Genomic DNA, 12,461 nt, shown 5'->3' on the forward strand with positions numbered 1-12,461 from the left:
CTTAATTTATCTTGGATATCTTCGTTCATAATCTTGTCATTTTTCGTGTACCCATACATCCAAGGAAGCATTTTCATCTCCGCTACACTCATTTTGTGTAAGTGAATGCTTCATCGCCTAGCATTTCATGCCATAAATCATTGCTAGCCTTATTATCGTCCTATAAAAATTGTCCTTGAGCTTTAATGGCATACGATAGTCGTACAACACATACGATGCACTCTTCCACTTCATATATTCAGCTTGTATTCTATGATTAAGGGCTCCATCCAATTCTCTGTTCTTTTGCAAGATAGATCCAAGATAGTGAAAGCGTTAATTCGCTCTTTGGTACTTTTTGATCTCCAATCCTCACGCCTAACTCATTTGAACATCCACACTCTAAACTCATTTGAACCTCCATTCCCACTAAACTTGCACTCCATATATTTTGCCTTTGATCTACTTAAGCGAAGATCTTTAGATTCTCACACTTCCCACCAAAGATTAAACTTCGTATTTACTTCCTCCTGCACATATGTAACCAAATCTTCCTACCCCGTGACATATAAATTGTGACAAAGGGAGAGGGAGATTACATTTTCCTAGTCAAAGAGTTCTCAAAGGAAAAATGAAAAGAAAAGAAAAATTAGAATGTCTTGCTGTCTCTACTACACCACCAGCAACCTTAGGATGGCGCTTCTTATCTCCTCGTCCACGCTTTTGAGAAATCGTCTTCCTGATTGGAGTCTTTACAAAAATGTGGTACCCTGTGGCAAAGAAGGTGGACGGCGAATAATAACCCTTGGAGGCGGGGGAGGAGGCATGTGCTCCAGTAACTCTCTGTGGTATACCTGTACATTGCAAATTTGCAATCCATATGAACATATAATATGTAAAGCTTATGCATTCAAAAGAAGAGAAAATAAAAAGAGACAGGACCTTAAAACATAGTTCGGCATATTATATACTTAGTCACGTCAACATAGCACCGTTACCACAATAATGCATCCAAATCTCCAAGATTTCAATACACAGATGCAACCTTCTAGGGTACTAAACGGGAAGACCTAGCGGCTCCACTGAACCGCGCGACTCTACAACACCCTGACAAGCCCAAAAATATTCCAAATAAACAAGCGAAACACGTTGATTGAAATGCAGTAATATATTTTCAAACCCCATAGGTATTACTCAAAAAAATTTATACCAGAAGTACAAAATCGTGCCTTTCACAATCCAGAAATATATTCATGCTCCAATCAACTTTTCCCATTATTTTAGCTCTCACTGTGGAAAAACTTAACTGATCCCTGGAGGTAAAACGATCAACTTCGTTGAACCAATTGCAGCTAAATAAATTTGTGATGGGGATATCAATGGCGCTATAAAACCGACAAAAAACACCACTTATTGTCGGATTTTTTGTAAAAATCCGACATTAAATCGTACAATGTCGCATAATGGAACCGACGCCAATACTACTGTTACAAAAGGGTATTGGCGTCACTTATCTCCCTTTAACCCGCCACCAAGAACCAAAGTAATATAAAATAAAAAAGAACAACAACGTTGCTTAAAAGCAACGTCAAGCAACAATTAAAGAATTAAAATATCAAACCTACTGTCGGTCCTAACCAACATCAACAGTTAAAATAATAAAAAAAATCTAAATTAATTAATAATAATAAACATTTTATATCACAAGTAACATACAAAAACTCATCTGCCATTGCCAAGATCTCAACTTTACATATCAATTTCCAAAACCCATTACAAATCATAAAAACCCCATTACATTCTGCTGAAATTCGAAACCCTAAGATTTGGGGATTTCTTAAGCCCTCTCGCCCCTACATACCACGTACGCCTCTGCCGCCTCCTGGAGCGTAGACACCGCGCTGCTCTGGAACCTCAGATCGGTCTTAAAGTCCTGTGCGGTCTCCCGCGCCAGGCTCTGGAACGGCAGCTTGCGAATCAAGAGCTCAGTGCTCTTCTGGTACTTCCTGATCTCCCTTAGGGCAACAGTTCCCGGCCTGAATCGATAAGGCTTCTTCACTCCTCCGGTCGGGGGAGCAGATTTCCGAGCAGCCTTAGCTGCCAGCTGCTTCCTTGGTGCCTTACCTCCGGTGGACTTGCGAGCAATCTGCTAGGTACGAGCCATTTGGGAAGATGAAAGTGGAAGACTGAAGGGTTTGGGAAGTGTTTGTTTCTCGGGAAAATTGGAGAGATTTTGATTTGGATTGGATGGAAAATGGCTGAGGGTTTGAGTGGTATTTAATTACGATTTGGAGAGCAGAGGAATCGCGGGAAGTTTGAAATTTTGTGATTTCGTGTGAACATTTTGGAGGAGGGGTTTAAAATTTTGTAATTTCGGTTTAATGAAAATTTGCGTCGGTTATAACCGACACCATATTCTGACACACTTTATTAAATACATGCAGCGTCGGTTTAAATGGATTCAGTGTCAGTTAAAAACGACAGTACATCTGACATACTAACTGCGGGCTGACGGCCCCCTTCCCAAGTGACTGATTGAATTTCTCTTCCCAAGTGACTATTTAATAAAAATTAAAATTTATGTCAGCTACAACTGACACTGGCTATAAAAATATTTAAAAACTATCATTAGTGTCAGAAAAAAGCGACATTAGTCTTCTTTTAACCAACGCTAACATTATGTTGGTTAAAAGCGACACCACTGTTAAAAAATATTAAAATCTATGTCGATTATAAGCGACATTAACATTTTATGTCGGTTATAAACGACAATAATTACGACACCTTGTAAACTAGGTGTCGGAATGTCTTAAGCGCCACTATGTTTTATAAAAGCGACACCAACCACTGATACAATAAGGCCATTTTGTAGTAGATTACTGATAGTTAAGCAAACACCAAGTTGCTGTATGAGGCAGGGTAGTAATTTCAAATTCCCAACCATGCTACTACAAGCGTGCACATAGCATTAGTCAGAACAGAAGTGTACCTCTCTAAGACTTGAAACGGAATCCGGATCCTCACCGGTGAGGATTCCGGGGATCCGTGAATTATATCCGTTCATCGTACATCATGCGGTTATAAATTATTTTAAATATTTTTATTTAAAATTAAATACAAACAGTACTTGACAAAAACTAACTGCACGATATACGATAAACGAGCACGATTTACGAATTCCCAACACATCACCAAAAGAATCCGGAGAGGATCCTGTTGGTGAAACGGATCCACCACAAGCCAAAGCTTTCCATCAATCCATATAGAGTATCTAACATTGGGGAAAATCTATGCAATAGAAGCTTCGGAATCTGCCACAAATACATTAACATCTAAAAATTTCCCCAATGCCTTTTAATCCGGATATTTGGAGCAAACTCTGGACAGCGCCCCACTATTTCTATTAAGACTTAAGAAAAATGCTAATACTATGTTTGGATGAGACAAATAAACTTAGAATTTTGACAAAAGTCAGTTTATAAATTTACATGCACCAATTTCCTTGTTTGAATTCATAAACATGGAAATTTTGAATTTATGGGTGGAAAAAAACTTTGAATTTGGAACCTCTAAATTTCTTGTGAATAGGTATCATTTCTAAATTTCTAAGAGTAAGAGTTTAAAAATAACAAATTTTGTATTCAAATTCTATTATTCTTTTAGGTTAACTAAATAAGAAAATTCACAAATTCTAAAAAATAAAATTTCGTCACTTTAACTTTCGTCCTTTTAAAATTCCTGCAAGCTTACATTTCAACGTCAATTTTCGAATCAACATTATAAAATATTGTGCAAAAAAAATAAGATGGAGTCCATAGAGAGCCCCACTTTTAAAAGAGTTTCCTTAATATTTTTATTCTATTAAATTAAATTAAAAGCACCACCTGATAAAATAGATGACATTGGCATTGTTTAGCAACTCAAACTGTTCTGACTATTTCAATCGAATAGAATAAATAGTCACCGGATAATACTGACTAAATTAGTCGGGCGTTTCGTGCAGTATGGGACTAATGACTGTATTATTTTTAGGATTTGGATCCTCTCCTGAGCAAGGGAGACAGATCGTCCTGACCCAAACACACGAGCCGTTGAATCACGGATCCTCCTGACCCAAACACACGAGCCTTTGGATTTTGATCCAACGGTTACAATAGGGGGCCCTTCTAAAAGTTATAATAATTGTAACCATTGATTCAAAATCTAATGATCTGTGTATTTGACTCAGGAGGCTCCATCTCCTTTGCTCATGAGAGTATCCAAATCCTTATTTTTACTATGTTTGGCAACCAAATAAAAAAAAAAGAAAAAAAAAATTGACAGGGAGCAAATCCTATCTTCACGATAGGAAGCAAATGAAAAGCCCCCAAATTATAGCAAAACCTAATTTGAAAAAAAAAAAAAAAAAAAACTACTGAAAATGGCTTGAAAATTTTGAGTTTTAACGATGACAAAATAAAGGATAAAATGAATAGTACCATAATTGACTTTTTAGTGTAAAAATATGATTTTTCGTTAAAGTAAACAGTACCGAGAGTTTTTCGTTAAAGTTTCCTTGAAAAAAAGGGTAAATTAAGGATTTTTCTTTGGCAGCTTTCGTCCCTCAGTGGTCTGCAGTGGTTCAAAGCAATCGGATCTTTTGCGATGTGGGGGCGATGCGATGGATTTTGTGCTTTCTAGGTTTGGGCTCGTGCAGTGGTTCAAGGCGGCAACAATTCGCAACCACGGGATCTCGTTTCAAGATACAACAACAATGGCAGACTCGAGTGCAAGATGGTGGTGTGAGCAGTTACAGAGAAGCAGTGGGTCATGGACAGTGACGATACGAGTTCCCAGAACGAGTTGATTCAGACGACGAAGATGACTCTAGACGGCACAGCTCTCCGATTCTAGTTCTATCCCCCACCATGGATGTTTGAATAGAGACGTCATGGCCTGGGTTTAATTTGCCACTTCTGATTTTCTGTTTGTATATGGTTGATGTTGATCAGAGGTGGGGAGGGAGAGAGAAGGAATATTTGTATGAGCATTTCGCGATGCGAGCAGAGAGGTTGAGAGTGCGATTGTGATTTGCCTGACTAATTATACGAAGGTTCTGGGAAGGATAAATTAGAGGGTGTGAGGGGTATTAAAATGGTGGGACCGGTTTAATTTATCCGGTGCTTAATTAGTACAGATGAGCACCAAACAACTTCTATTGTTTTATATGGCGTCCCAAACGAGGCTATTGACTTTTCCTAGCATCCATACACAGCAAAAGGTAACACCAAAACCAATGTTAGGAGTGCCAATTTAACCAAGACAGGCCAAACTCCAGTTGCAAAGCCCAACGTCTACAGGATAAAGGTTCAACAACAACTTACCAAGCAGCACTTTGAACAGAACCTGGACCAGAAGTTGAATGTGAGCTAGATGTTGTAGCCAGATCGGTCAAAACTTATGGTACATACGACGATGCAAACTTCTTCAACTTTCGGTTAGGTGGTAAAAGGGCCAGGCCAGTTTGGTGTAGGTATTATGCTCAAATTAGAGTATTATACCATTCTGTGTATGTATGATTTTATATCACTTTCCTCATACATGCATGTCTATGCTTGTTTCTTTGCAATGGTTCTATTAATTCCCATGAATCATATAAACTAATCTTAATATAAGCAATGCTAGCTACCCTCCTATCTGCATTTCCTTACTATTGGTATCATGGGATGGGACTAATAAACATGGCACGGCGTTCTTTTATATTTAATGTAGAGTAGGTGTTATTCACATACTTTTTTTTTTTAACAAACGATATTATCTACATTAAGGAGGTGAGACACTTATGTAGTTTCTTTTCTTTTTTTAACAAATGATATTATCTACACTAAGGAGGTGAGAGAGTGAGTTAAGCCTCACAATGGTCTAGCCATAATAATCTAGTTCAAATTCGTCTTTTACAAGAATCGAACCTAAGATCTCTCACTTACAAGTGAAAATGATTACCACTAAAACGTAATACTAAGTGGCTAATATTGCTTATGTAGTTATATTGAAAGAAAAAAAGTTTTTAACTAATTGCGAATTGAACTAGTTGGTCAAGATTTTATGCTCTTCCACTTGCGCACAAGTTTAAACACGAAAAAAGATCCTCTCCGAATCCACTTTGTGGAGATCCTAAAGATCCCCATATCCTAGTCGTTCATCGTACATTGTGCAGCCAGTTTTCGTCAAATACTATTTGTGTTTAATTTTAAATAACAAAGTTAAGTTAAATGATTTCTTACCGTACGATACAAGATGAACGGCTAATATGTAAGGATCCTTAGGATCCACAGTGAATCTAAATGGGATCCAATTGCTTTAAACACCCGTTTGATTATTAAAAAGTTGATTATTTTTAAAGTCATTTCAAACTCACTTTCAACTTTACCGTGAAATTGACTTATAAAGTTCCCATTAGACGAATCCACCCTTGTTGGTATTAGTCACTACCATCAGCTTGGCGAATAATCCTTGATAACGATTTAATCAAAATCATAGAACATTTGAACAATCTAAAATATGACAATTATTTTTTCTTGTTTTGCATGATTCAATTTATGACTTTTATTGTTTCATTCCACAAGCTTATTAAAAATGTGAGTAATAGTTTTTTTTTTTTTTTTTTGAGTAAAAAGTGTGATTGTTGAAATTTTACAAGAATTTTTGTGTGTAAGGTAAGAGAAAAATATGAGTCTTTGGAAAGTGGTCATATCATTTGATGAGTCACATAAGCAAAAAAATTAATAAGAAATAGTTGTGAGCCCTAACACGTTAACATACCGGAGTTTTGTCAGTTAGATCATGATGTATGAATTTCAAAAAACTTATTGTATGACAAAATTTTCATGAAAATAGGTTATATGACCTTTTTCTTCTTGCATATATTTGCAAAACCAATTCAAAACCATGAGCAACAATTGTTGAAATAATAAGGTTTTAAGTGTAATAAAATCACATAGGAATTTTTTTTTTTTTTACAAACGATATTATATATACTAAGAAAGAGGAGGAGATGACCTTCGCATCACAATGGGCTAGCAATAATGTAGTCCAAAATCGCATTTGACAAGAATCAAACTTAATACCTCTCACTTACAAGTGAAGAAGAATACCACTAGACAAAATACTAAATTGCCACATAGATAAATTTTAACCAATCATAATAATTTAATGTAAATCTACAAGCATAGACAGTGCTAAACAAATATGAATACTAGATGAACTTGAGTTGGAGTTAAGGCAAGTGTTCGACACTAACTTGAAAAAGAATTACGTATTACGGTTTTTATAGTTATCCGCGCTATAATCTCTTACAAGGTACAACAACTCTCTTTGCGGGAAAAGCATTGCAGTTCACAAAAACCGAATTGTGTATAAACTCACTCACACAACAGAAGAATAATTATCCTAGAACTCTCTTTATTTTGGAACTATGTATGTGTACGCAAAAAGCGAGATCAATTCACTTTGACTACTCTATTTAGTAGAAGCAAGGTATAATCCGAGTTTGTTTCACTTATGAGAGCCGGAGTTGAATCCACTCTGAATTTTAGTGTCTGGAGTTTAAAGATAAAAAAAATTGAGGTTTTGATTTGTGTAGAACAGAAATCAAAATTGTTGATTTGTGGTAGATGAGCCAACATAATAAATGAATGTGAATAGTTGAATTCAATTTATGTGATCCAAATTTTTAATCTCTTAGCTACAGACACTAAAGTTCAAAGGGGATCCAATTTCGTGAAGACTCATCAAAATAGGGAGGCCAAGAGAGTGGGCCCACAAGCTAAAAGCCTAAAACTTGCCGACAGGATCCTCTTAAGATCTTTTGGTAAGGATCTGAGGATCTGTAAATTGTGTCCGTTTATCGTATATCGTGCGATCAGTTTTTGTCTAGTACTATTTATTTTTAATTTTAAATAATTTCTTATCGTACAATGTACGATAAACAGATATAATTTACGGATCTCCATAATTTTTACAAAGAGAATCTAACGATGATCCGGATTCTAAAACTTGAGGTGGGTCGGTCCCAGGGGCTCGTTTATTTGTCCGAGTGGGAGAAGACAGCCATAAATTTCATCAAAGCATGATTGCGTGGGTAACTGTTGGTAAATTAAATAAGACACAGACTGCTCTAGTTAGGTCATTCATTGTTTTCATAATCTATATGCACCATTGGGTGGACCGACCCATGATTAATAGCGGTCACATTATTAACTTATTTATTGTTTGTTTACTCGCACTAACTTTTCCACGTCTCGTATTGTATGGAACCAGATTCTCTCTTGAGCATAGGATGAGGATTCTTCTGATCGGATCATCTCGATTATTGAAATTTGATCCAACGATTACAATAATTATAACTTTTAAAATATCCCCTGTTTATAGCCGTTAGATTAAATTTCAATGGTCCAGATGACCCAGTCAGAGGATCCCCACCCTATGCTCAAGAGGGGATCCGATTTCGTATTGTATGGACCTGATTAGAGAAATGCTAAGATCATTTATAAAAGATATGTCAAAAATGCCACATAGACATAAAACTCGTTTGAATGTGTTTTTAAAATGACTAAAAGTGTTTTTGGTGAAAATGTTTTTAGAACAAATCTTTAGTAAAAACACTTAAAGTGCTTCCTGGAAGAAGCACATAACTGGTGCTTCTTGCAGAAAGCACTTTAAGTGCTTTTGGAACCTAAAACAATTTTCTCTAAAAACACTTTCAGTCATTTTACAAGCACATCCAAACGAGCTCATATAATGATAACAAATTATGTACTATTTACTCCAACCAAGATGTCAATGATGACATGGCTAAGATGACATGGACGATGTTAAATTTGAAGCTGCCTTCAAATTTTATTTTTGTTATTTCTAAAGGCATTCCAATTGTCTTACCTTAAATGTTAGTACATTTAAGTATTATTTTATTATTTTTAAACCAATAACAACCCAACTTTAATTATTTTTGTTTAAAAAAACATAAATAAAAAAAATAAACTTTTGGCATACCAAGTGGAAAGAAAATATTGGCAATATGTTAAATTACGAAGTCAGTCATCAAATTTATATTTGATGTTTTAAATTTGACATCTTCTTTGGAGATGCTCTAAAGAGGGTCTTTTAAAAGTGGTACTCTCTATGAATTTTTTGTCGTCTTATGTTTTTGACACAATGTTTTTATAATGTTGACACGAAAATTGTTGTTAAATTATGAGGTGCCAAAGAGTTCATAAAGAGTCATACTTTAAAAGAGTTTCACTAGCATTTCTCATCCAATTATCATTAACCCCCAAACATTTAGACATAGAAGGTGATGATTTGTTATTGTAATTATTTCATATCAGTAGCATTGCAACATGTATAATCATAAGTCTAAACGCCATATTATAGGATATCAACATCTTGAAGAAGAGGTTCAGTTATTTTTCGAAGGTAACATGGTGGCTCATGAATTGGTTAAACATGGACTCTACAATGGAGGTTTTAATATATGGATGGAGGGGGAACCACTTTGGCTATCCCCCTTCCTTTAGTTTGATAATGACAACTTATTGTAAGTGGTGAGCAAGTTGGTGAAGCATTACTTTTCCCTCTTCTTTGTAGGATTTTAATGAGGCTTCCCTTGCTCCCCCAAAATTCTTGTACTCTGTTTGTTTAACAGTACTGGAAATATCAGTTATGATAAAAATAAAAAAAATAAAAAGGCCATAACGTGGAATTGTTGTACGTGTCGGTAACAAAATGCTACATGAATATGTAACATTACAAATTCCCCATAGGATGATATATTCACATTATCAGATTTAGGGTTTGTATGTATGACTGCAACATAATCGTATAGTTTGAATGAATTTGTAATGTATTCACATTTTGGGTTTAAGGTTTGTATATCAATGATTGCAATATACATAACTATAATTCAACTGAATTTGTTACACTACATTAACATGTCATCTTTTTCTCGTCACGAGATGTTATTGTCTCACACAAATATTCATCGTAATTAATGGACCCTTGAATTGATGAAAAAATATTAGCCTTGTGCAACCCCCGGTTCAACATAACATATGCATCATGCCATTGCCAAAGTTTGTCTCAACACCTAGTCTAAAACCATCAACAAGAAAACCTCGCTGTTGAAAATGAATCTTACATTGATGAGAGGATGAATCTTGCATATGCTTATAAGCAAGTTGAATTACTCTCCGTATTGCCAATTGGTTTTATGGTGGAAATCCAACATCTTTACTCACTCAAACAACACTACTTAGTGCTACAATTTATGGAACCAAAAAACATTGCCAAGCTTACAATGCTCCTACAAACTAGGTACTTTTCCTAAGAAATCTTACCTCTTATGTGTTAAGTGACATCAGATGGTAATGTTCTAGGTTAGTTTTCTTTAGCTATTATTGAAGAGTTCTATAAAAGTTGTTATTTTTTAGAAGAGTTTTAAATACATGTTACTTTAGCCGTTTGATAAAAGAGAACTTTAACGAAAAGCTCTCAGTATTGTTCACTTTAACGAAAAACCATATTTTTACATTAAAAAGTCAATTATGGTACTATTCACTTTACCCTTTATTTTGTCCTTATCGTTAAAACTCAAAGTTTTCAAGCATTTTTCATTAATTTTCCTTTGATAAAAACTTACTTAAAACTACATGGGTAAATGTCAAAATGATCTAGGCCGTCGAAATTTGATCAAACAGCTACAAATAGGGGCCCTCTAAAGTATAATAATTGTTGCCGTTGAATCAAATTTGAACGGCCATGATCAGTAGATCCGTGGGCTCAGATCCTTTGGATCCAGAGAGGATCCAAATCCTTATTAACCAGATCCAAATCCTTATTAACCAAATACAATGCACAACATCATTTTCGTTTTATATTTAGAAAATTGTTGATATTATGCTAAAATCCAACAAGTATTACTCAAAAATAGACTTGAAAAAAAATTGTTACTTGTTGTAAAACTAACCATTTGGGAGAAGGTAGAGGAAGGGCCGGCTAGAGAAGAAAGAAGATAGAGAAGAACTTGAGGAATTATGTGTCTAATTACTCATGTTTAGTGTCTTTATTTATACTAATCATGATGAGTTTGTTGCTTACAAGTAATACAAGTTGTACATGGAAATGATCTTCTAGATCCTATTGATTTCCTATTTCTAGCTACGCAATCACACTAGTTTTTAATCGGATTCGTTCAATTTCTCAATCTTCAATTGAAGATCATCTTTAGAAAAATCTTGGAGATTGTTCGGTCTTTTAAATGTATCAAATAAATAAACTATCATCATAAATATGTTATTTAGTACTGATATTGTAGATTTATTTCATACATTTGGTGCATAAATAATTTCTGATTCTAATGATTTTTCCTAGAGGTGAATAAGAAATTGAGGGAATTCCATTGTTATATTTATACGACAAAGACATGTTATTCCCGGTATATGAGATATGTGCATTCTTCCATGAAGGATACAAGTATTTTCCTTACTATAACGTAGTAAAATTCATAAAAGGCTTTTTAGTCAAAATGGTACATGAGATTAACATAACTTCTTGCTTTGGTTCATAAGATTTGAAATCGAGCGGTCATTGAGTTTGTTCACCATCAACCATTTTGGTTATTCGATGAAAAATTTCTGTTAAAGAAGGACTAAAATAACAAAATTACTCTCAATATAATAAATAATGGGTCAAAATGATTTGACAAACTTGAAGGTATTTTTGGAAAATGATTTGGACCTTCATGTTTTTTTTTCTTCATAAATAGTTGTTTATTTTGTCATTTGGGTCGAACCAAATAAACAACAATAAACGACAGTTTGACGAAGGCCGCTGAGAAAGCGGTGGAAAAGCCAACGACTTGAATCATTGAATCGGCATAAAACATTTAACAGCTCAACCCTAAACTTTTTTACGGACTACGCAGACCAAGTATATTTGTAATAGTTTCACTCTCTTTGCAAGCACGTGAGATGCACTCACGTCTTGGCAAAAGTGCTTTTCTTCCCTCGTTCAACCCTCTTTTTTTATGTTTATGTTTTTTTTAATTATTCCCTAATTTATGTTAGAAAAATACCAAGAATACTTTATGAACCACATTGTTGTTAGTCCATTGTAAGACTAAGCTCATCCCCTCCCTTTAGTATAGATAATACCGTTTGTTAAAAAAAAAAAAAAGGTGACGAAGAATCCCACTTTGAGAGTCTACTTAGCATTTCTCTTTATGTTAACATGGTCTAAAATTAGACGTGGTTTCATTACACTTAAAATGTTAATAAAACTTTTTATTAACAAGAGCAATATAATTTACCCAAAATTAATTTAAATTATGGGGAGAGGGAAATGGAGGAAAGCTTGAAATCAATGCGTAGTGGGATGAAGAAAAGTGTTCTATCCACAATTATTATTCAGTATTCACCACCTTCCAACAAATTATTGTTCTATCCACA

At 34.8% G+C, this 12,461-nt stretch overlaps 1 protein-coding gene across 1 annotated transcript; it reads right to left on the bottom strand.

Annotated features, from left to right (window-relative positions):
* Positions 1–731: 731 nt before the first annotated feature.
* Positions 732–3,043, bottom strand: LOC126590426 (uncharacterized). The gene is made up of 3 exons (XM_050255890.1): positions 2,969–3,043; positions 1,841–2,125; positions 732–833 (listed from the first exon to the last, which is right to left on the bottom strand). Exons 1-3 carry the CDS (start codon positions 3,041–3,043, stop codon positions 732–734), a joined length of 462 nt encoding a protein of 153 aa, XP_050111847.1.
* Between the last annotated feature and the right edge of the window lie 9,418 nt (positions 3,044–12,461).

This window comes from Malus sylvestris, chromosome 11 (assembly GCF_916048215.2).
Source record: "Malus sylvestris chromosome 11, drMalSylv7.2, whole genome shotgun sequence".
In the NCBI taxonomy this organism is placed as follows: domain Eukaryota; kingdom Viridiplantae; phylum Streptophyta; class Magnoliopsida; order Rosales; family Rosaceae; genus Malus; species Malus sylvestris.